At 44.9% G+C, this 25,045-nt stretch overlaps 3 protein-coding genes across 5 annotated transcripts; 1 reads left to right on the plus strand and 2 right to left on the minus strand.

The window, feature by feature from the left end:
- Positions 1-189: 189 nt before the first annotated feature.
- On the minus strand, positions 190-1,420 carry LOC136932561 (putative uncharacterized protein BRD3OS). Of its 2 annotated transcripts, none has more exons than XM_067227697.1 (2): positions 714-1,420; positions 190-409 (listed from the first exon to the last, which is right to left on the minus strand). In XM_067227697.1, the coding sequence occupies exon 1, from the start codon at positions 1,004-1,006 to the stop codon at positions 752-754; it is 255 nt and encodes an 84-aa protein (XP_067083798.1). In that variant the 5' UTR covers positions 1,007-1,420; the 3' UTR covers positions 190-409; positions 714-751. The 2 variants fall into 2 exon arrangements, with proteins under 2 accessions (XP_067083798.1, XP_067083797.1); XM_067227696.1 differs by having other exon boundaries at positions 190-502.
- Positions 1,421-2,302: 882 nt separating this feature from the next.
- On the plus strand, positions 2,303-10,232 carry ankrd13a (ankyrin repeat domain 13A). Of its 2 annotated transcripts, XM_067228223.1 has the most exons (16): positions 2,303-2,555; positions 3,167-3,302; positions 3,656-3,780; positions 3,943-3,988; positions 4,149-4,292; positions 4,701-4,890; positions 4,986-5,052; positions 5,191-5,272; positions 5,578-5,639; positions 6,095-6,225; positions 6,534-6,691; positions 6,931-7,006; positions 7,037-7,092; positions 7,499-7,677; positions 8,077-8,141; positions 8,241-10,232. In XM_067228223.1, exons 1-16 carry the CDS (start codon positions 2,457-2,459, stop codon positions 8,434-8,436), a joined length of 1,812 nt encoding a protein of 603 aa, XP_067084324.1. In that variant the 5' UTR covers positions 2,303-2,456; the 3' UTR covers positions 8,437-10,232. The 2 variants fall into 2 exon arrangements, with proteins under 2 accessions (XP_067084324.1, XP_067084323.1); XM_067228222.1 differs by having other exon boundaries at positions 6,931-7,092.
- Positions 10,233-15,579: 5,347 nt separating this feature from the next.
- Positions 15,580-23,205, minus strand: slc6a4b (solute carrier family 6 member 4b). Its single transcript, XM_067228519.1, has 13 exons — positions 22,980-23,205; positions 21,932-22,066; positions 21,388-21,607; positions 21,087-21,225; positions 20,817-20,951; positions 19,514-19,617; positions 18,380-18,507; positions 18,117-18,229; positions 17,871-18,002; positions 17,486-17,585; positions 17,215-17,315; positions 16,196-16,363; positions 15,580-15,660 (listed from the first exon to the last, which is right to left on the minus strand). Exons 1-13 carry the CDS (start codon positions 23,203-23,205, stop codon positions 15,580-15,582), a joined length of 1,782 nt encoding a protein of 593 aa, XP_067084620.1.
- Between the last annotated feature and the right edge of the window lie 1,840 nt (positions 23,206-25,045).

Below are 25,045 nucleotides of genomic sequence, written 5' to 3' on the forward strand. Positions count from 1 at the left end.
CCTGTGGATGTGTGGTTCTCTGTAGAACACCTCTGATGCCTTTTGACCGTGTCCTACGGAGATTATCACCACAACATCGTCTGGCTGCCCAGTAGCTTGTTGTAGTCCTGGCCTGTGATGCCCCATGACTGGACTGGCACTAAGGAAGCCAGCAGATCCTGTGCTTCAAAACAAACTTGTATAAATGAGTTTTTTGCCTTTTCGAATAAAGTTTTATTGACCGTGTGGTAGTCAACCCTGTTTCAGCACTCCTGTGTGACATGAGGAACAGACCCTCTAATCCTGGATGGATCTTCAGCGAGCTTGACTGATGTGTAGTACTGTATGCTGTAATGGTTCGTTAAAGTGAAGTTATTTCACTGCCCGTGTGGATTTTCTCCTCGGAGTTCTTTCACGTCCCGGAGGTGTGCTGAAGCCAGATTGTAGAATCATTTTTGGTCACTAATGTGTCCAGATGGAGGTATGCCCTAGTACTGTAGCACATCTTCGTTTGAAACGATAGCTTGAAACATTCAAAATATGAACACGTATGAACATATGACTATTACAAAATAAATTGTTTAAATAACATACAACAAAAATTACACTGCAATGAATGTACCGCGGTTCTGACATGCAGGCAAGAAATATGTAACACTGTAATGCATGCCTCAAACCAGGCTCACTCCACATGACCAGATACACATACTGACAAAACTGACACAGTCATTTACCATCAAGGACATTTTCAGTACGTCTCTTGTGACAGCTGTCACATAATTAGACAAATCCTGGAACGGCCGCTGGTCTCAGCAGTGTCAAGGGTGTTTTTATCCCGTACTACGACAGCTTGGTTCCCGTATTGACTGTACCATGTACTCTGACTCCGACTGAGGTAGTTTGCTGGCGGCGCCTGTTCCAGTTCCAGCTGTTGTTGTTGCCAGATGAGCAGCGATGTGTCCCTAAACCTCAGCCGAGCATAACCCTCAGATAGAGCTTTCTCGGCCAAAGGATATCGTTCCGACATCTTACAATTATAAGTCTCTCTTTGTCCCTCTTTTAGGTCATCTTTGGTAGGGGCAGGGCATGGTCTTTGCGGAGATGCTGAGTTGCTGATGTTATCGCTTCAATGCCTTCCTGGAAAGTTCAAATCACAATTACTGTCAGATGCATAGCTGCTACCAAATAAATAGCCAGCTACGAAACCTGATCCGATCCTGACGTCCCAAATCGTGAAAAATGCTGATGCCTACACTCCTAATAATAGCCCTAGTAATAATCCGCAAAACGGTCTTGCATGGTTAGCCTTCTGCTAACGTTAGCACTAGCTGGCTTTTATTGTTGAGAAATCAACTTCTCGCAGCTTACTGCCGTTTTTCAGAAAAGTATAACATTTTCCCAGCTAGCTAGGCTAGCTAGCTGATGTCACATAGTTTTTAGACAAGCTTTAAAAATTGCGTCGTTGTTGATGCTGCCTATAGCAACGGTACTCACACAAACCTATCCGACAGGAATCATAAAAAAAAACAGTTGTTCCATATCAAATGGAATTTGACTAGTGCGTGAAACATTAAACTGTTCTTAGAAGAAGCACACTTATATTTTAAAACGGCAAGATGTTTATGGATGATTAGAAAATGTATTTCAATGTAAAGAAAATCAGATTGCAACATCCGTGAGGCCAAGGTATTGCCAGAGAATGTCTAGGCCTAATATATACAGGCTCTGGTATTGCTTGCCTCAGACCGGACCTCTCTCCTCAGACCCCAGGTTGTGATTGTATGACTGATCTGCAGATACACCCATAGATATATGTAAAGGCCTTTATATATATCTGATACACCTAGATGAGAGGGGCCTGAGGAGAGAAGTTTGCAGTTGGACCCTTCCAAACCTTGAATTTATGGATATGATTTTTCTTTTCCATTTAAATAAATTCATATTTCAATTTTTAAGAGGTTAATTCAAAACGAATATATTCAATGCCTTTTAAAATTAAAAACATTATGTCACTGAGATTTGCTTCCCAATGTTAACGGTTCGCAGAACCGTTCCGCTTTGCCTCTCCGCGTTGATTGGTTTCGTCTTTGTTTTGGAATGACCCACTTTTTATGGAGGGATGTATTATTAATGACAATAATGACATCAGAAGTGTAATTTATCAAATGTAATAGCAACATTTGTATTTGATGCAAAGTAACACCTCTACTGATTCACAGTAATAACCAAAATGCAAAAAAATAGGAAGTTCTTTACTTCCTAACACCCCCATAACAATAGACTGAACTTGCCACTTCCTTGTTTTGCAAAAGTTTCATTTGTGAAAAGTTAGCAATCACGACTCAACATAAGGCATAAACCCTTGTACATAAAATGAATTAATATCACACATGATTAATAATAGGGTTTAGTACTGCTTTCAAATGGCCATTCATGTGAGCTAGTTTTCTAATTTGATAAGTTCGACGAGAAGGAAGATGTTGTCAGCGGCCAACGAAGATTTCAGGGTTAAGTTTCCGCTGCATTTCTCGGTCTGGGGAAATGATTACAGGATATTGGAGAGCCAGTTATTTCAGGTTTGTGACTATTTCAATGTAATATCTTAATGCTGAGCTGAAGCCGAGGTTCTTGTTTTCTTATTTTTCTTACACTATAGCCTAGCTTTAGTTTGCCTGGTATGCTAGCTGGCTAACTAGTCTACTTTTGGACGACGTAACTGACAGCCCACTGGCTAGCTAGCTAGCTAGCTAGCTAGCTAGCTATATAGCTAAAAGGAAAGTACCTAGACTACCAAGTAATGAAATGTCAGTGTCGGTGTGTATTATTGACATAGTTTTCGGCTATGTCGGCTTCGTACCGTCTCTTGTTGGTAGCTAGCACTAGTACTGTACTGTAACAGTTTAGCCAGCCAAGCTAACTAATAGATACATAATAAACAACCCTTCTCTGCTTACAGTGCCAATATTTACAAGAGCCATGCCCACAACGTAACTTAAATTAGAATTTGACATCAGGTGGAATGGCCACAGTACATAACCATGACATAGCTCAGATATCCAGTGATTTCATCCAGCTTAGAAACCTTAAAGATTCTATTATACATTCCATCACGACACTTGTCGTCGTTCTTGTTTTCAAGGCTCAACCTTGCGATACTAGGAACATTGCTGTTTCTTCCTTTCCTCAGCATGATATCGAGGCAGTGGACCCCCGAGGGAGAACGCCGCTCCACCTGGCCGTGTCGTTAGGCCACCTGGAGTCGGTGAGAGTGCTTCTTCGACATGGTGCTGAAGTTACCAAAGAGAACGCCAATAACTGGACAGGTTAGTCTGGCTCTTAGCAGTTCTATTACAGCATCATGGAACTCAGCCAGTACGCTTTGTGGTCTCATTTGTTTATAGTAGGCCTGCCATTCAGTATAACTCACTGTTATTGATATATTGATACATCGATGGATCTATCAACAGTAAGAAACTTCCACATGAATGTCTGCCTCTGTGTGTTCTCTCTCCCTGCCTCAGCGAGACAGTTTACACTCCAGCGGTTCATACAATACCTTTTTGTCTGGTCACACAAGGGGTGTTTATGTTTGTGCTGGTGGAAACAGTTGACATCATTGTCAGGGCTTATGTAAACTCTCTAGCTAGCTATCTCTCATCCACTTCTGTTTGTTTAGTGCTACAGGAAGCAGTCAGTACTGGAGACCCAGAGATGGTTCAGCTGGTGCTGCAGCGTCGAGACTACCTCAAAGCCTCCACCGCCTTGGGAGGAGTTCCAGAGTTGCTGAGCAAGATCCGTGAGGTCTGCTCTGTTTCCCTTGCCAGTGTCCCCCCACCTTCCCCCCCTTGCCTGTTCCCCCCACCTTTCCCATCCTGCCTACAGTATTCTCAGTAATCACACTAGAAAGCTGCTCGCTTGAGAAATGAAAGCTGTGGTCTCACGTATTCCTCTTTTCACTTCCAGTCTCCAGATTTCTACATGGAAATGAAATGGGAGTTCACAAGTTGGAGTAAGTTCCATCGTATTACTCGTATTACAAATGCGGGAGTTTTAGACTAAATTTTAAAAAGTAATGTAATATGTAATACGGCAATACATGACATAGCTCGTGCCAGTATAAAACAAGTAAATAAACCCCAAATCAAATGTGTGTAACTGTTGTGGTTCAGTCCCTCTGGTGTCACGGGTGTGTCCCAGCGACGTGTGTCGCATCTGGAAGAGCGGAGCCAGCCTGCGTGTGGATGCCACCCTGCTGGGCTTCGAGAACATGACCTGGATCAGAGGCCGTCGCAGCTACATCTTCAGAGGAGACGGTACGTTCACCTGGCCTGGCCTGCCGGGTTACAGCTTCACACATCCCCGTCTGTGTGTGTGTGTGCATGTCTCTCTCTCTGTGTGTGTGTGTGCATGTCTCTCTGTGTGTGTGTGTGTTTGTGTGCTTGTCTCTCTCTGTGTGTGTGTGTGTGGGGGTGCGCATGGCTCTGTGTGTGTTTCATGTCTGAAATATGTGGTGGCATAACTGAGCAAGGGACTTCCCATCATTGCCCACAACCTGCTTTGTCTGTCTGTCTCTCTCTCTCTGTTTCTCTCTGTCTATCTCTTCGTCTGTCTGTCTGTCTCTCTCTCTCTGTTTCTCTCTGTCTATCTCTTCGTCTGTCTGTCTGTCTGTCTGTCTGTCTGTCTGTCTCTCTCTGTTTATCTGTGGTTGCTTCCCATGGCAGACACGTGTACAGAGTTGATGGAGGTGAACCATGACGAGGAGGTGGTGGACACGGAGCGCTTCGACATCTCACGGGAGATGGAGGATGTGACCATGGACTCCATGCAGCCGGCCGAACAGGAAGTGGCCAAAAGACTGACCACTCCAGTTGTTAACACCTTCCTGGACACTAAGCTTATTGCATTTGAGAGGCAAGGCCCGATTGTAATCCGCAACCGCCATTGTCTATTGTTGTTTTGCTCAAATATAAAAAATATATTCATATAATATAATTTTTATCACTCAGGAATAAGTCAGGGATTTGGGGTTGGAGAACTGACAAAACTGAGGTTGTCAATGGATTCGAAGCTAAGGTACATGACAGACGATTATCAACTAGGACCCTCACACACGTGTTCTGATTTCCAGTCGGCTGCTCTAAGCTGTGTGTGATGTCACGTGATCCTGTGTGATGTCACGTGATCCTGTGTGATGTCACGTGATCCTTGCAGGTCTTCGCTGTGAACAACGTCAACGTGGTGATCAGGACCAGGACTGAACACCTCACAGACGAGGAGAAAGCGAGGATCAAAAGTACGGGATTCATCCGTGTCGTTCTGGCTTCCTGTGTGGCAGTAGTCTTCAACCCTGGTCTTCAGGGCCCCCTGTCCTGTATGTTTTTGATGTTTCCCTGCTCCAACACGCCTGATTCAAATGAATGGAGTGTGTTGGAGCAGGGAAACATCTAAAACATGCAGGGCAGGACCAGGGTTGAGACCCACTTAACCCCATGTGTATGACAAACAGTTGTCTGAGACAGGGTGTTGGAATGTTATGATTGGCATTCATGAGACCAGCAGGGCAGTGACGAGATGTGTAATGAGCCTTTTCACTCCTAGGTGAGAGGAATGTTCTGGAATCTCTTCTGGGGACTGTAGAACAGCAGATCAACGCGCAAGGGGTAAGAGCTACAGGACAAACCGGCGTTAAACCCTCATACACTCTCACAGTTAAACCCCCTTTTAAGTAAATAAACGCAGTGCGTTTACTGTCAGTGCTGGGAAGGCGGCACCTGGGACCTGTTCCACAAAGCGAGTTTCCTATCCCTGACACAGGCTTGGCTTATTTGATAAACTGGCTTCATGGAACGGGCCCCTGGAGTTCCTCTATCAGACTGTGTTGTGTTGACAGGACCTCACCCTGGAGTTCCTCTATCAGACTGTGTTGTGTTGACAGGACCTCACCCTGGAGTTCCTCTATCAGACTGTGTTGTGTTGACAGGACCTCACCCTGGAGTTCCTCTATCAGACTGTGTTGTGTTGACAGGACCTCACCCTGGAGTTCCTCTATCAGACTGTGTTGTGTTGACAGGACCTCACCCTGGAGTTCCTCTATCAGACTGTGTTGTGTTGACAGGACCTCACCCTGGAGTTCGCGACGGCCACCAACCCCACTGCCATCACTCCCGAGGAGTACTTTGACCCGGACTTCCACCTGGAGGACCGAGACATCGGGCGTCCGATAGAACTCACCATCCGAACTCAGAAGTGAGAACTTCCTCCACGTCACCAGGAAGAGATCTGTGTCACTTTGTGAGAAAGCATGGATGGATCGCTAGGCCGGGAGATTATGTAGAGCAGGGAAACATCTAGAACATGAAGCACAGTGGGCCCAAGGACCAGGGTGGAAGACTACTAATGTAGATGATGTGAGGTGTGGGTGCAGCTCAGGGGTAGAGAATGTGCCCTCCACACTTGTACTGTACGGATGTGGCTTTGGATAAAAGCAGCTGTTTGGTGAATCAGCCGATGTGGTTGATGTTATTCTCTGTGACGCCCCCCTCCCCTCCGCGCAGGTTCAAGGGTACGTTGTGGATGAGCGAGGATCATCCACTGTCGCTGGTGGAGCAGGTTACCCCCATCATCGACCTCATGGCTCGGACCAGCACTCACTTTGCACGCCTGAGAGACTTCGTCACCCTCAAGTTCCCTCCTGGGTTCCCCGTGAAAATAGGTCGAGTGACTCGACACTTTTTCCACTTTTGTCTTTCCAGTTATTGCATGAGTTATTGTGTATTCCTCAAAATAATAGTAATTATATCACAAACACTGTACAATTTATAGTGTAGAGTCTACACTGTAGACATTAAGTGAAATATTTCCATAAAATCGGATTTCAACCTGAGCTCTCAAATCTGCATACCCTGAAACTTCTTGTCATAACGTGATAAAACTTGTTGTTGACTCTTGCAGAGATTCCCTTGTTCCACGTGCTTAACGCCCGGATCACCTTCGGTAGCGTCAACAAGTGCAGCACAGCAGAGACGGTAGAGACTCCGCCCTCAGCGACCACGCCCTCAGAGACTCCGCCCTCAGCGACCACGCCCTCTCCCTCGGATGACGGCGAAGCTGCCGGTAGGAGCCGAAAACACCCAGATGACATCACACACACATAAGAAACACCCAGATGACATCACACACACATAAGAAACACCCAGATGACATCACACACACATAAGAAACACCCAGATGACATCACACACACATAAGAAACCACCCAGATGACATCACACACACATAAGAAACCACCCAGATGACATCACACACACATAAGAAACCACCCAGATGACATCACACACACATAAGAAACCACCCAGATGACATCACACACACATAAGAAACCACCAAGAAAGGTTCAAATGAATATTCTGATTCTAAAGTAGCTTGTTTTGCTCCCTTCCGACCTGTGTTCCTTGTACGACCGTTAACGGTTGACTCCCCGCAGCCCCTTCCCCCCCCGCAGCCCCTTCCCCCCCCGCAGCCCCTTCCCCCCCCGCAGCCCCTCCCCCGTTCCAAGTGTGCCCGTCGGTGTTCGTGGTCCCGCCTAACTACCGTCTCCGAGGCGGGAGCCGGCACGCTCCGGTTTCCAACAACGACGAGGAGCTGCTTCAGTACGCTATCCACCAGAGCTTGCTGGACACCAGCGGGAGCCCAGCCCAGGTCTGCTGCACCCACCACGGCTCAGCCACACCCAAGGGCAGGGGTGGGCAACCCTGGTTCCTCAGGGGCCACTGTCCTGCATGTTTTAGATGTTTCCCTGCTCCAGCACACCTGATTCAAATGAATGGTCATTACCCGGCTTCCACAGAGCTTGATAACAACCCATTTATTTGAATCAGGTGTGCTGGAGCAGGGAAACATCTAAAACATGCAGGACAGTGACACCTGAGGACCAGGGTTGCCCGGGATGGTGGTTGGATAACCCCCCTCCCCCAATATTCAAACACCAACGATGTTTCAATATTCTACGCCCTTTGACCACACCGCTCGACATCGGGGTCTGGTTGTGTTCTCAGATCCACATCCCTGTCTGATGTTTCCATGCTGGTTTTGTCCTAGGAGCTGAACTGGAACAACGCCAACGGGGACTTTGCTGATCTCCTGCCAAGCAGCTCGAGCGACAGGTACGCAACATCCAACATCACTAGGGCGGCCATTTTGGCGCTTTTGAGTATGATTTTTACACACAAAAATAAAACAAAAATCCTGCTCTGTCGTTCTAGGAGCATCCCAGAGGGGGCGCTAGTGGACCTGGGAGACGGGAGTCCGTCCGGGTCCAGCTCATCCTCCAGCCGTGACGCGGAGCTGCGTCTGGCCATGGAGCTGTCGGCCCGCGCCCAGATGGAGGAGCAGAAGAGGAGGGAGGAGGAGGAGGAGGAGCTGGAGAGGATACTGCAGCTGTCTCTAACAGAGAAGTAGCAGGCTGAACCAGGTGACACGTTTTCAATGAGGGACGACGACACTGTGCCATAACTGCGTTGGCACTTCCTGTCAGAGATACAGCCACTTGACCCCAGCCTACCTTTCCTATCAGAGATACAGCCACTTAACCCCAGCCTACCTTTCCTGTCAGAGATACAGCCACTTAACCCCAGCCTACCTTTCCTGTCAGAGATACAGCCACTTGACCCCAGCCTACCTTTCCAACCTTCCACCACAACCCACTATGCAACCTCTTGTAATTTATGTAACGTGTCGTGAATTCTGCCAATTCAGGTGATCTGTTTTCAGTGGTATGACAGTAATATACCAATTTTTGGTATGAAAAACGATGCTCCTTTGTATAGCTCTATCTCTGCATAGTACTTAGTCACTCCGAAGTCATCTGTGTCGTCTGAGATTATTTTGGAAGGTTCTTCTAGGTTGCAACCTGTGATGCACCTGTATTAGTTGTTTATTGTCAAAAGCCGAAGTTGAATCTGTTGAAGGTGTGAGGTGAAGATCCACAGTTCTGCTAATGACCACAGTCCTGTACTCCCACTAAACCTCACAGAAGGTTGTAGTCTGACTAAAAGATAGAACATCTCAGGGTTCCATCATTCTACAGTCCCTAATTGCTTCGAAACATTTTGTGAAAGTATATTCCTTTAAATCTAGTCATGGAAATGGTCATTCCTTATACTAAAATCAGACCAAGTCATAACTGTATGACTTGCTGCTCTGTATTACTGTTTGCCTCCCTGCACCTGAATAACGCCAGGCCGTTTGGTCGAAAGCGGAATCTTCTGGAAACGTTCCCAGCCACATTCCGCTTGCGCCGTGGTATCGAAGTAGACCTCCCGATACGAACTTGTGATCCTAGTCAGACGTAGACCAACTGCACCATAATTTGTCTCTGACGTGCGGCGTGTTCCTGTGCGTCCAATCAGGAGCATGTTCCTGCTGTCCTCGACTGTGGGCAGGTTTCAACTCCATTCGTCGTCCTTTAAAAGTAGCAGCATCGACCATGACCACCTCAACTCTAACAAGCAATAGCATCTGCCACTGTGCCTGTCGGGGATCTCACCTTTTGCAGTTCAGTGGTGTTCAGCCACTATCCATTGCAACATGGACGTTTCATAACCGGGGCAATGTCTCTGGTTACCAGTTGCCACAAACAGCAGGGTTTAAAAGGAAACGTAGCATGGTTCTGTACCTAGTTGTGACTATGGTGGACTTTTGTGACCTGATGTAAATGCAACTTGAGCTTTCAGAGATCCTCAGTGGATTCTAGCTGAGTGTGTCATCAGGTGTGCGGCTCAGCCAGTCTGCTTTCTCTGATGGGGCTGACTGGGGTGTCGTGTTTGTGTCAGGTTGGTCCCACGCCACCAAGACCAAACTAATCAAACTCAGAGAAGCAACTTTGATATGCCTTACATCCTTCCAGAAGAGATTAAGGGGTTTCAAATATACATTACTGATTTTGGGGAACACACAATTAATCCACTGAGGTATTTACAATGATAACCAATTGTTAAATAAATTAAAACGTAATTAATTTCTTTATCTGGTTTTGTGGGGGCTTGAGTTTTTAACTGCTTATGATCAAATTGCCAAACTGTTGAACAGTCTACTGTAACTATGGTGACTATGGGTACATTTGGGGAGGTATTTGTACTGCTTCCTTTGCTAGCAGAAAAACGTATTTTTTAACATGCTAAATAATTCAAGAAACATCTGTCAATTGTGATGTTGGTCTCTACATCTTTCTTAAATAAAAGCACTTTATTTCAAAATGGTTTTATTACTTTCAATTTGGAGAAACAACAGCTCGTTTATATGTATGGTTGCTGTACTTACACATACATTACCAAAAGGAGATTCTACAAATTGTATCGATTTATAAAAACCAGAACTGATAAATGTGAATACTGTCTCATAGATCATGTTCTCATTGTAAGGCAGCGAAGCTGTAGTTCTTTTGAGGTTTGAGGAACAAACATTATGTATGATTGGATGTTGTGTTTGTTAAATATAGAAACCACCTCCATTCATTCCAATCATGACATCTGTACTGGGTGCACCAATCACAGCATCTGAACTGTTTAGAGTAATCCAATTGGATTTGATGTGAATATCAGTGTAGACACTGGCAGCATGGTCTGCATGGGGGAATCAATACTAAAAATAGAAAGGGAAATTCTGTTATCCAACATCACTTCATGGCGGTAATGATGATTTTCTTGATAAGATATCTTATTCTGTCTTTCCAGTAATTGCATGAGTTTTTTTTGTTCATTCTTCAAAATAATGCAAATTGTATTACACTGTACAAGTCTAGTACATTAGATGGTGTATAGGGGAATATGTGTATTGTACTGATCTGTATATTGTGAATTACCCAGGGTGTGCCTTGGATCAGTGGGATTCAACCCTGGTCCCCAGGTCCCACTGTCCTGTATGTTTTAGACATGTCCCTGCTCCAACACACCTGATTCAAATGAATAGGTCATTATCAAGTTCCCATATGTTTGAACCAGCAGAGAAACATCTAAAATGCAACGGATAGTGGCCCCTGAGGAGTAGGGTGGAAGACCACTGCCTCAGATTATCTTGGTTAACAACCAGAATTTAACAGGTGGTCGTATGTTTTGGAGCATATTATAAGTGTGACGGCACAAAAACATAGAATCAAGTTTCCGAATGGTGTGATTAGACTGCTGAGTTAAGTAGCAGTCTACATACATCTACTAAGATATTCAAGTGATGACTTGACAATTACAAGGTGGCTGAAAAGGGCAATGTACTGAGTCAGTGATTAGTACACTTATTCGTGGACAGGTTAGTCAGGACGTCTTTCCGTTTCCTCAGTAGAAGAGCTGTTCCAGTAAAGCACTTTGTTTCCATGGCTGTGGATTAGAGGAACCGGTTCCTGTTTTTCTGCCTAATCAATGTGAGAACGGGCACGAGCTTTATGCACTAGCTGTCGCTTTGAAAGTGCTAATGCGAAGCTCTCGGCTTATAAGGTGACCAAACAGGACAACAAGGGGTGAAATTAGGTAGCAAACGTCTGGGCTGACATAACTACTAAATCTGTAAAAAGGCAACTCATATCATTCATTTTATGTATTATAGTAGTAATTTTCTTGGACTTGTTATCTTCGAAATAATTAAATCTGCTAATCACTTCCAGATCTTAAACAAACTTAAAACGGTTATGACACAAAAAGAGAAAATATTACCATGTGGTTTTAATCATTAATTCCACGCCACATCATCAATGTTGTCTCACAGTAAACAATAATTCAATACATCTATTATGCACTTTAAAAATAAATAAAATCATAAATATAAAACAATGACGACCATTTTAAACTATTGGTTACTTGAACTAAATTGATTGTATTATTAAATGTTCTATCAGCCCTGACTTGATACAGAAGCTTTCATCTATAAGAAAAGAACCGGCGGAACTGCAATTTAAAAGGGTCAAGACTTGTAGGCATTTCATGTCTGTGTTTCGTTTATGCGTGGATCTCCCTGACTAGTTGCGAGACCTTAGTGGAAGAACGAGCCAACTTAAGCCCCACGACTGAAGTCCTCTTGATTGAGACCAAACTCAGCTGTTTCTCATCGTCGATTCAATGGCTTGTAAACACATACCGCCATCAGGATGATGACCACCAACAGGACAGAGAAGACACTCACGAGTAGAACTGCAATAAACATTAATGAGCAAATTAGCCATTTACGCTATCTCACTCTTAACTTCCTGGATATCCTAATATAATGTAGGCTACCCACTTCAGACCGTCTATATAGTTTACAGTCCAACTCTAAAGACATTTATATATAGATGAACAAGGACAACATCAGTAGAATTGTCAGGTGCGCTCCTCGCCGTAAATCAACGAGGGCCTCGGTTAGCCTATTGGCTACCGGTCCGTGTAAAACCTTACCTACATTCTGGTTCTGGAGGATCACATATGCTCTTTCGTTCAGTGTTGTGTCAAGCACTTGCCCGTTTACACATGCGCCAACTAATAAAACATACCAATTTAAAATTAGTCGGCTGTAAAGCATGATTTCGGAATTATTTCAAGTAGGAAAGAGCAGTGACGATGATGATGGATCTCAAGGCGGACCGTTCCAAGATGGTGTTTCTGGGTCCTAGAGTCGCCAGAGTAAGTTGTTGAAGAACTGATTAAAATGTAATTGTGGATGTTTTTATTTGCTGTTTTCATCGAAAACAAGTGCACGCTTTTGTGTTTTGACATTTTGGTTGCCGTATGTCCGTATGTGGTCAGGGTCTTTGCACACGATACGCGAAATTTGTTTTTTTTTAGGTACCTGCCAACAATGAATAGCCTACAGGGAGGCAACAAAGTCTAATACAATTTATCAGATAAAACAAATAAGCACGAAATCCATTTTCAAACTGTTGCTAATGCAACTGTTGGCTTCTCTCATCACATAATCTTCCTAAATGTCAAAGAGGAATGAGGTGTATTTATAAAGGTCAAGATCCTTGGGGTTAGATTCTTACATCATTACTGTGCATGACTGTTCAGTGGCCTTTCCTCCGTCAGTTGAGAACACATGCACCATTACAAACACTTCTCTGCTCTTAATGAGCCACCAAGCACAAACGGGCTCTGGACAATGTCTCTAGTGGGAAATGAAATTGCAAGCTTCCTGGGTCCCTAGATCAATGTGAAAAGGAATATGTACAGTAGGCGATATAATGATATTGATGTACAGTGTTACTCTGTAGCTAGCTGTTCTATGTGCAGTCCTCTGCTGTTGCTGGCCTGAATGGTTCGGTGTTAGACTATGATATATCAATAAGATGAAGCTGTGTTGTAGCCTACACCGCAAGGCCTGGATAGCTGCAACAATTACACATAATGTCCTCTTTTTAGATGGTTAATTTAAAGATGGCCTGAGTTTCCCTGGCTCTAAATTATCTTTTTCACAGGAGACACACTACGCACATGCCAAGGGCTTCATCAGTTTTCAGAAGTCTGTTGCTGCCTTTAATGTTGTTACCCTTCTATCTTTGGAACATGTGCTTAGAGAGTCCACATCAGAGTTCAAGATGATAAACCTACGTTTAGGTTGGAGTCTCGGATTTGCAGTCCTTGCAGTCATTCCCTATCTGTGTGTCTGCCACACACCGTAAAGTTTTCCATGCCGTTCTCGACTGATGGTGAAAAGAACTCCCATTGAGCCGTTTCCTCCCTTTCATGTGTCTCCTTTCGTCCGAGTGTGGCGATGGCTTTGCTGCGGGTGCTCACACAAAAGGGCTTTGATCAACCTTCCTCCCACCTCGGTGGAAATACCCAAATGAGGAATTATGTACCCATCTATATTCTCCCGTTCTCATACCAGTGCCCCTTAACACAATCAAGCCTTGCAGTCCAGATCTGCGTGGATATCAGTCAGTAGCTGTGTCCTGGAAGGGGGGCCTGCCGTTCTGTTTAATAAAACATTTCATTAAAAGCATTTGAAGCTGGACTCTTCTATTCCCTTGTATGTTGATGGATTCTGAATGTTGCAAATCAGCCTGTTAATTAAAATCTGTCATTGAGGTGAACTGCATCAGGACCGCCTCAACAATGGCATGAGAGACAGAGAGAACAGTGAGGAAAATCCAGCCTGCAAACATTTCTTCCCCTTATGTTTATTGTGTCGATATTTCAGTCAATCAACATGTTTCAGGAACATCATTAACCAATGAAAAATACAATGTGATTTGGCTTTTGTCTTGAAATCTAGACTTGGATTTGTTGATTAACCATCTTAGATAACAGACAGGATAGTAATGTTTTACGTCTTTATAGCGTTCATGTTTCGCGCTCAGGACTGCACAGGTAGAGAACAGTTCTGACATACCAAACAGGAGTACAGGATCAAATTAATCAAGAGATGGACAGGAATCACAAGACATTCAAAATATATTTAGAAATAAACTTCTCATTACATTTCTTATAGACAATTCAAAATAGTAAATACATGAAAATATGTAAAATCTCTGGCTGGCTATGATATGGGCCTAGGTATTTTATCTGCACAAAAGAATAGTGTTCAATTATAAAGAAAACAAAAAAACGTTTTATGTTTGTCTGGAGAGGCACAAAATCAATACAGATTATACATTTCTTTTACATATCTAGAATATATAGGCATATTTAAGGCAAAAAAAAACACTGGAAGTTGTTTGGCTCAACAACAAACACTTGGGAATATGTAACATAACACTTCATGTAGTGGTCTTGTTTCATCTTGTATTAATCTTCCTACAGAGATACTCATACCTGACATAAATAAAGCATAAAGAACAAGGGAATACTGAGAGATCGTATCCGGTATTCCCTCACACTGATTTGTCCTTAGCAGTGTTTTTAGTCTTATATTAACACTGCTATTTTGAGGTAATCGTCACACTTTAAAAATAATAAATAAATAAAAATGAGTAGAAATTGAAAGATATGAACCATTAATATATCACATTTGTTTTACTTTTCACACGTAACAAATCACATTGATATTGGCTATAACTGCACTGATCAAAGTTTTCCCTTTCCCTATATTTACGATTAAAATGAAAAGAAACAGCTCTGGCTGTTGTTTGTCAGGTGTACAACATACAGAATCACGTAAGAGAATTTTCGTTGTTGAATGATAGAACACCTACAGTAATTCCTTGGCATGGTAATCAAGTATATTGTCATGTAAGTACTTCAGCTGGTTTATCTGGTTTAGGAAAGGAGCGATTGGATTGCAAAGTGTCCCTAGAATCTTGGTAGAGTACAGGCTGCTGGAAGTTCCGTCTTCAGTCACATGTGTGAAAGCTGAAGTCATCTGTGCACATCGCCCTACATGACTGACGACGAACACCAAACCAACCTAAAGAGTGTCTTTTTGAGATAATTCAGCTTACCTAAAGACTATTACATTTCGAATTGGGAACGCATTTATCATATTTCCTTTTAATACTAATTGGTGTGTGTTGAACCCGTTGAGCTGCCTGCTTAGCGTGTGCTAGGTCCCCAGGGGTGTTGGTCTGTGTTGTCAGAGCGTGGTCCTCTTCAGGAACAGGAAGTGACATCACGCGCCTGGCTGGGCCGGCGGGGGCTGTGTCTACGGGATGGGCGTCATGTTGAGGTTGTCTGTGTGGATGTCTGGCACGGTCCTCTCAGGTCGCAGGCACACGGCCAGGCGCTGCAGAGGACAACGAGGAAGTTTAGTGCGTTCACGTCGACAACAGTGACCGTGTGTGATACTGGTGTCGCTAACTCGCTCGCTGCCTGGGGAACACTGTTGTTCGCCCGTTTAGCCTACACCCTTCCAAGTGAAGTTATCTCATCGATCGCTTCTAAGGGGTCAGATGGCTGAGCAGTTAGGGAATCGGGCTATTAATCAGAAGGTTGCCGGTTCGATTCACGGCCGTGCAAAATGACGTTGAGTCCTTGGGCAAGGCACTTCACCCTACTTTCCTCGTGGGGGAATGTCCCTGTACTTACTGTAAGTCGCTCTGGATAAGAGCGTCTGCTAAATGACTAAATGTCCCTTTGGCACTTACTTTGGTTGTTCACAATGTGTGCTTCATGTTTTGGCTACTCGCGATGTTTTTTGGCTATCTTGTTGTTATGATCAGTGACCTATGCACTCTGTAAAGCTCTCTCTTGGAAGTCGCTTTGGATAAGAGCGTCTGCTAAATGACTAAATGTAAATGTAATGTGTCTGTTGGTCTGACCTGTTTCAGGGAACCTGGTGTCCACACCAGCTTGTAGACCATGTAGATGGGGATCCACATGAAGGAGGAGGCTCCGATCACGTACCCCACTGAGATGCTCCAGTCTGGGTACTTGTAGTCAAACAGCATCAGGGGAGGAGGCTTCAACAGGGAGCTCACTATGATATACTGAGAGGAAACAGACCTCTGTCAACACTCGCTCACCGTCAAAAAATAAGTAATACTTCATATAAATAAATAATTACTTCCAGTTCAATTTTTGATCCTCACTGCCTGCTTCTCCTAGCTTTTTGGGGCCCCAACCACCTACTACCACACTGTGGTACCCATGTCAAGCCAACTCAACTTATATTCTGAATTTTTCAATCTTTCCACTCGACAGAGGGAGAAAAGCTGCATTCGTGGATGGCCCTTTTGACAAGGTAAAAGCTATTTCAATACCTAACTGTATTTACTCTCTTTTTTTCTTTAATAACTACGACCCATCGGGGTAGATGATAGCAACACCTTTATCATAAAAGGAGATGAGAAGTATGAAAATGTCACCTGAGGGAGATGGGGAAAGGCCAAGTGAATCTACTGGAGATGTACAGTATACAAAGTCAGGGGTATTAGATTATTACGTTATTACGTTTATATTTAGTAATGGAATTGACATTTTCAGGATCAAGATAATGCTTGGAAGGCCAGAAGAGAAAGATCTGAATGTATAACTGAACCTAAAAGAGGCACAGAGCCTGCTATTGTGTGATGTTGTCCCTGGTCCATACAAAACCTGTTTCCAGGTTCCCTTTGTAGCACTATGTTCCTGTTCATGACAGTGTCAAGTTGATTTATAAAGCAAATTTAAAAACAACAACCGCTGGCCAAACTGCTGTAGGCTACAACACAACATAACACCCACAAAAAAGTTTCACAAACAAACCAAGACAACAGAAGGCAACTGTGTTAAAATCCAAATAAGAAAAATTTGTCTTGAGAGAGGATTTATAAACAGATGTCCACACGGTTCTCCTTACCGCAAGAAAGGCTGGACTGATGGCTACCCAGCAGACCTTCCAGAACAGTCCGGGAGCATATCCCAGCATTGCTTGGATGTCGTTACTGAACCTCTGGATCCCTGAGTTGAAGACAAACACTCATGTTTACCACAAGATACTCCAGTAGTCCTGGAAAAAAAATACATTTTTAAACAGAGATGTTTAAAACGAGTTTATTCGGCCTGGCTTATTCGGTAAACTCGCTTTACGGAACAGACCCCAGGTGTGGTGCAATCCAACCACCGCTCACCGTAGAACCATGACACGGCGATAACTTCAAGGAAAACAACAGCTATGATGGAAGAGCCCACGCCAAACTCCTCCAGAAGCTTGACCACGTAAGCCCCGCCCTGCCAATCACAAGTGACAAAATGTGACTCATTACATTTAGTCATTTAGCAGATGCTCTTATCCAGAGCGACTTACAGTAAGTACAGGGACATTCCCCCGAGGCAAGTAGGGTGAAGTGCCTTGCCCAAGGACACAACGTCATTTGGCACGGCCGGGAATCGAACTGGCAACCTTCAGATTACTAGCCCGATTCCCTAACCGCTCAGCCACCTGACTCCCTGGACACATCGACACACGATTATTTGAATAAGCATGAATGTTTAGCGGTGGGTGTGGCGACCTACGTTGGTGAGGGTGCTGAGGGAGCCTAGGAAACAGACGATCACCAGGACGAGGACGAACTGCTCCCGCCTGTGGGAGAGGTACCCTGGGTATTCATCCAGCACGGCCGTGATGATGGCCTCCAAACCTCCGAACTGAGAAAACATCCACGGAGACATGAGCTCAAGAACTGCTACACCACCAAGCAGGGGGAGATTTCACGTCAACAAAAATCACCAAAAGAGATACCACCAAGGGTTCCTTCGTACCGTGCTGTCCAGCCCGAGGGTGATCATCATCACAAAGAAGATGATGGCGAAGAACGTAGAGCCCATCATGTTGGCGATGGCTTCTGGGTACGTGATGAACAGCAAGCTGGGACCTGGATGAAGACAGGGGTCAGAAGTGCAGAAGTTCTAACAGTATTTTGGGGGTCAGAGTCACATGTTCAACAAGAACATATACAACTACAATACGACACAGTAAGTTGAAATCTCGTTCGTTTACAACTAAACAGGGTTCAGAGACCCACCTTTGTCCCTTGCCACATCCTCCACCTCCACCTTCCTCATCTCAGCCATGTAGCCGAGCACCGTGAAGATCACAAACCCAGACACAAAGCTGGTCAGGCAGTTCACCAGACTGGTCACGATGGCATCGCTGTCCACAGTTGGTGTTTGGTGCAAAGAGGTTGAAGAGTTTGAGGAACAATCATGAGTTGAGAGCAAATCATCTCATCATTCAAGAATCTGTTAGCATCTACATCAGCATGTATTCTATGCATTTTATATACATCTATCATCTGATTTCTCCCTTTCACACGAGCTGGCCTAAAACAATTTGAAAGAAATTGAAAAAACTCCTCTCTTGCTGGGGTAGTGACAATAATTGTGAAACAGAACAGCCACGACACATGATACAACATAAGATCTGGAGTGGAATATTTAACACCCAACCAACAATGGTTCCCTTCCTCTCTTGTGGTACGGTTCTACCCTTCTAGAAAGAGCCCCCACCGACCTCCTGAAACCACGACCCTGCCCTCCCCCGGCAGTGGGTCTGGGTTGAGTGTCGCTGTGTGATTCATAGACATCTCAGACGGGCTCCACTTCCTCACGTTCCACTGTGCCGCGCTAATTGCGTTACCCACGCACACTCCTCTTATGACAAGGGGCTTCACAATTCGATTTCTTCAGGATAACTCGTCGCCGATTCATCTCCCCCATAAACCACTCCCTGTTCTAATCACATTGTCTGAAAGATTTTTTTTGGAGGGGCATCTGTCTCAACCTATACATTCGACGCGTACACAGCTAATCCAGCTAATCCATCTGATTCAGCTGATATGTTTAGTGTTTTGCACCTCCCAGCCACAGTAAATTCCGTGTTTGTATAACATTTACATTTAGTCATTTAGCAGACACTCTTATCCTTAACATACCTGGCGAATAAACCGAATTCTGATTCTGATTCTGAATTCTGATTGAGAAAGGCTTAAGAGGTTGTAGGTGTGCACATCGGCAAGGCCTCGACCCAGAGAGAGTTCAAACTGAGATCACAAACGTCCTAGCATGCTCCCGTCCTCCCAGCTGAACCGTCCACCTTGCCGTGACCCCGCCGTGACCCCGCCGTGACCCCGGGATTGACCCCAGAGAAGTGTTCCTACCGGTAGCAGTTGTTGGTGAAGGGGTTGTAGCTGGAGAGCGCCAGTAACACCCCAAACCCTGGTCCCAGAGAGAAGAAGATCTGAGCTGCTGCATCCACCCACACCTGCAGGGCACACAGGGAACAAGTCACCCCACAAGCACCACTCTTCACATTCGCAACCAACAGGTTGTTGTCAAGCTCTGCAGAAGCCTTACGAAGGAGCCATTCATCTGAATCAGGTGTGTTGGCGCAGAGAAACATCTTAAATACTGTATGCAGGGCATTGGGCCCTAGACAGAACAGTGCACAGAAGAGCAATGTTAATGTCCCCTGGATGTTTGGCCGCTTTATGAAGGAGAGCTGAATACAAGATTAACAATGCTAAACCGGGGACAGGTATAGTTCAGTGGTTAGTGTTTGACTGTAGATCAAGAGGTTACTGATTCAAATCATTTTGCTTTTAACATAATTACCTATAGTGTATCCTTCACTAGTGCACTAGACGCAATAATAAAAGGTTGTTGAGAAAAAACATGTAGTTCTCTAATTTTCCATATATGGCCGTTCTGCCATAATAGTAGTCAGGCTGAAAAAGGTACTGAGGGCCTCATAGAAACCCATTTTCCAAACAGCTGTACCTAGAGAGATCTGAAGAGGGGGACATGCTTTCGAGGGAGAGAGAGAGAGAGAGAGGTAGCGAGGAAGAGAGGGAGGCAGAGAGAGGGAGGGAGAGGGAGGCAGAGAGAGGGAGGGAGGGAGGGAGGGGGAGAGAGAGAGAGAGAGAGAGGGGGGGGGGGGGAGAGAGGGAGTGAGCGAGGGAGGGAGGGAGAGAGGGAAGGAGGGAGAGAGGGGGGCAGAGAGAGGGAGGGAGCGAGGGAGGGAGGGAGAGAGGGAGGCAGAGAGAGGGAGGCAGAGAGAGGGAGGGAGGGAGGGAGGGAGGGAGGGAGGGAGGGAGGGAGGGAGGGAGGGAGGGAGGGAGGGAGGGAGGGAGGGAGGGAGGGAGGGAGGGAAGAATAGAAACATGAGTGTGCATGAGTGGAAGAGTGAGAGAACGAAGGGGGCTTTGTTAATGAAAAAAGAGAAAAAAATGAAACCAATTATGCGTCGCATTATCCTGTTCTGTGGCTTATTTATGCATCTCATCTCATCCATATTCCCTTGAAGCACAGCCTGTCCTCACACTCAGCCCTGCAGAGAGGAGAGCGCCGGGGTACACACTGATCATATCCATTTGAACCCACCTCCCATCAGCTCTGAGGCCGTCCTCAGGGGAAGAATGATCCTGTGTGTGTGTGTGTGTGGGGGGGGGGGGGACGACTCACGCTTGTCTCCAGAAGCTTCTCCCACTTGGGCTTGAGGTAGAATACCACCCCTCTCCAGGCGCCCGGCAGCGTGGCGCCCCGGATCAGCAGGATGAAGAGGACTACGTAGGGCAGGGTGGCAGTCACCCACACCACCTGGGGGAGGAGAGGAGGGGAAGGAGAGGGTGGTGGAGGTCATCGAAAAGGCTGTGAGATCTCAGGGAACATGATGTCATGTCCTTGTGAGTTGGTCAGCCATGCAGCGTGTAACTCCGGCCGGCTTCCTCGTACCTTGCCTGACGTCTTCACTCCTTTCCACAGGCTGAAGTACACGATGGTGAAGATCAGGAAGAGGCACAGCATCAGCTGCCAGCGGACACTCCCCACGTTGTGGAGCCCCGGAGACTTGTGGATCTCTAGAACGTTCCTCCTGAGATGGTGAAACATCACAACCACAAGCAAACACACGATGACTGTAAGCTGGGAAGGGGAGAGGGGGGGGAGACGACCCTGAAACACTATCACAATCTTTGTAAGGCCTTGCTTAAATCAATCCCATCGTACTCCTTCCCTGCCACTTACATGCACTTACGTGTAAAACTCTTCGGCGGGAGACCTGGAGTAGTTGTTCCAGGTGACGTTGTCTTTCCCGAAGTAGTTGGTGCAGTTCTCCGTGTTCCACACGTTGTCACAGTTGGTCCAGGGTAGCGTGCTGGCGAAGGAAGAGTAGAAATAGAACAGAGCCCAGGCGATGATGGTGTTGTAGTAGAAGGACACGTAGAGAGCGATGATGCAGATGGCAAACCCGATGCCTGGACACAGGGAGAAACGCTAACTGTGGGAGGCCAACATCAGGCATCTGGCTATACATGTTTTCCTTTACGCTTCAAGAAATAAGTGGGTGAACTTTATGAAAACTTAAAGTACACAATTCTAGCAAGAACCATTTCATAATTATTATTTTTTTACCAGAAGTCAATATGAGTTTTTAAAGTTCTAGTTTTTAACTAGCTCTCGGAAAGAGATCCTCATAACTTATTCTTTCTAGGTATGTGTACTAATGTCTGTGTGTAACAAGTGGACCATGCAGGGCGTAGCCCAGGGTGTAACCTGTAACCTGGTGGTGAGCAGAGTACCTTTGAAAATGGGGCAGATGTGTTTCCATATGGATATCGCTCCTGTCCTGTGGAACTGGCCCATCGCCAGCTCCATGTAAAATAGCGGCACCCCTCCAAAGATGGCCATCAGAATGTAAGGGATGAGAAAAGCACCTACACACCAGAGGAAGTGTTGGAGGTCATGAATGTAGACCACATCTGCTTTATAATAATGGTAATAACGGTAAAACGGGTAAAAGGTCGCATACATTATAAAGTGCAGGCACAGCAACGGTCAACCATTTGGTGGATGGCGTTATGGATACTGATGCTGCAACATTTCCCTATTTCTAGATGCTTGAGGCTTTAGTTTACATCATTGAGTTTTTGATTGACAAGATGTCAGTAGGCTATGTGTATAAGACGACTTGTTTCAATTGACGTTGTGAATAATTGGAAGCGAGTTAAAGGTTTTTAGGGGATAAACTGTGTCAGATTAATGAGTATTAGCCTATATTGTAGGCCTGTGCAACAAGTTATTACAGTAATGCAGTGAACGTATCGCAAAAGCTACACAATTTTAATAACGACACAGAAGATTCCGTTTGAGAGGTTTTATACTTTTTGTTATTCAACATACAACCTTGGCTTACAGTTCCATCTGATTATAACATATTTAATTTAATCAATTTCATGAGAAGATGATATGCCTACACTGAATTGTCTCAAAGACTAGGCTACTATGAAATACCGTTTCCTCTCATTTTGACAAAAGAAACGGACATGACATTTTAAGTTCTGAGTCTTACAGGCTCTCGCGCATGGAAAGTAGCCTACAATTAAACACCGTGGACAGCTCCCCGTGATCTTCACAATAACTCGTGCACATTTGTTGAATCTATACAGTTTAATTAAAATCTACACGCACAGAGACATCGTTTTTACAGTATCGTTTTATATTATATATTTGAAAACGATTTACCAATAACGCATAACGAATGTAATTTACAAATTATATAAAATCGTCCAGAATAAATTAGCACAATTAACCTTCTCTTAAATAGCCTACTGCATCTAAAACTCTTACCTCCTCCGTTTTGATAACAAATATATGGAAATCTCCAAACGTTTCCCAAGTCTACTGCGAATCCAATGACAGATAAGAGGAAATCCATCTTTTTGCTCCATTTGTCCCTGGAGTCCGTTTGAGTGATGACTGGCACCGGCGCGTTGTTGGTGTTGTAGCTGGCATTCGAGGGGCCCTGCAGGGCGCACGAGTTACCCACCGGGGCCGTTGAGTCTTGGCGGGGCATGGTTGGCGGACTATCTAAAGTCAGTCCGCCGTCGGTAGAAGAAACTTTGAAAAAAACTGGCAAAGCTCAGAGGGAGAGAAGATTGTGGTGAAGAGGGTGGTGACAGGTCGGAGTGGGAGGAGTAGGACCCAGTGGAAGCGGTGGCTTAATGGAGTGCATATCAGTGGGTTAAAAACCTCCAGCTTTAGTAGCACTACTAACAGAATTCAGGTCAATAGGCCTACGGATGAAACTGTGGATCAAAGGTCAGGAACATCTTTTATTGAAATAGCTCAATATATATATTTTGTTGTTGTTGTTGTTCTCAAAATCAATTATGCATTATTTTTCCCATTCAAAAAACAGGCACAACTATGTGTACCAGATTTGACCAAATAAACGTTAAATAATAATTGAATCTGTAATTTGGCTATCAAGGCCTATATTATACAGGCTACAGATTCAAAGTAGGCTACACACAAATAACACAGAGAAGCCTAATTAGTATTAATTCAACAACACATAGCTTAAGCTTCTAATAATTTAATTTCAAATTATCCTAAAAGGTGTGTGTTAAGTGAGGATAAAACCTAGACTATATCTACAAAAATTGTATTGGAAACTTTACCAGAGTAATTTCTGGAAGCGTCTTGGCTTCCGGAGTTCGCGGTAATGGTGTTTGGTCTAGCAACTATACAGAACAAAAGCTCTGTGGCATAACTAGACTCGTTAAGAAAACCTGATAAAAAAGACTTTGTAATTGAATCCACCTCTTTTAGCACTGGCCCATTGAAAAGAGTCCGACCACATTTACGAACTGTAGTAATCATGCGGGTCAGAGAGCAGAGAGTGCATCAAACGAGGTTAGTTTGGAAAATGGATATGATAATGAGACAGGACGAGAAGCATCCAGCACTGCTGTGAACTTGTCACTTAAAAGCCAAATGGCAGTCGCTGCTTTCTGGCCTGAGCATCTAGGCAATCTAAAGAAGAATCCTTGCTCAGTGCAGCCACATAGACCTCTATGAGAATAAAAATCAAAGAGGCTGATGATTTAATGGCATATTGTAATTCTTAGAGACGCTGCATTGAACCTCAACAATATGTCTGAACCACACACTATTCCAGGTTCATACAAAAACACGCGATCTCTTGTCACCGGCACTGTACCGGCAGGAAACCGATCTAATAACATAAGGACGAGCCTTCTGCAAGTGTGATTGTTCACGTTATGCTGTGACGACCTTTTGAAAGCTCCTTTGACTTGATATCATCAGATTGCCGACTGCAGCCCCACTCCCAGCAGCTGTGACAGGAGGAGGGAAAACAACCAGTCAGGAGGAAAACCCTGCTCAGCCAAGGGCCCGGGGCCAGCTGGGGGCCAACTCAGAAAACAACAGACCCCTCGCTATATGACACTGGCCATCTCCATACAACCCTGTCAATCTGCATTGGCACACAAGGGTAAAAGCACATCGGACTGACAGGGCCTGCTTCCACATGCCCTGGTGCCCATTAGAGAATGTCGACTCTGATCACACATGGACACGAGCATGAAGAACTGGGACGGTTATCTGAGGGAGGCGTTGGAGAAATCTGTTTATTCTCACTGTGTGTTTGTTGTGTTTGCTGCTGCCGCTGATCCTGTCTTTGTTTTTACCGGTGCGGTCGGTGTCCTTTCTCTCCCCCCTCTTTTCACGTCCTCTTGAGCCTCGCCCTCTCACCTCTCACCTCTCCCTGCTCACTTCCCTCTTTGGTCTTCCTCATCGCCCTCTTAAGTGTTAGTGCCTCTGACGTCCGTGACATTCTCATCCATGCCGTTGTGATTCAGAGCCCCGCTCACATCTTGTTATTGTCACCC

Source organism: Osmerus mordax, chromosome 24 (genome assembly GCF_038355195.1).
Source record: "Osmerus mordax isolate fOsmMor3 chromosome 24, fOsmMor3.pri, whole genome shotgun sequence".
NCBI classification, from domain to species: Eukaryota; Metazoa; Chordata; class Actinopteri; order Osmeriformes; family Osmeridae; genus Osmerus; species Osmerus mordax.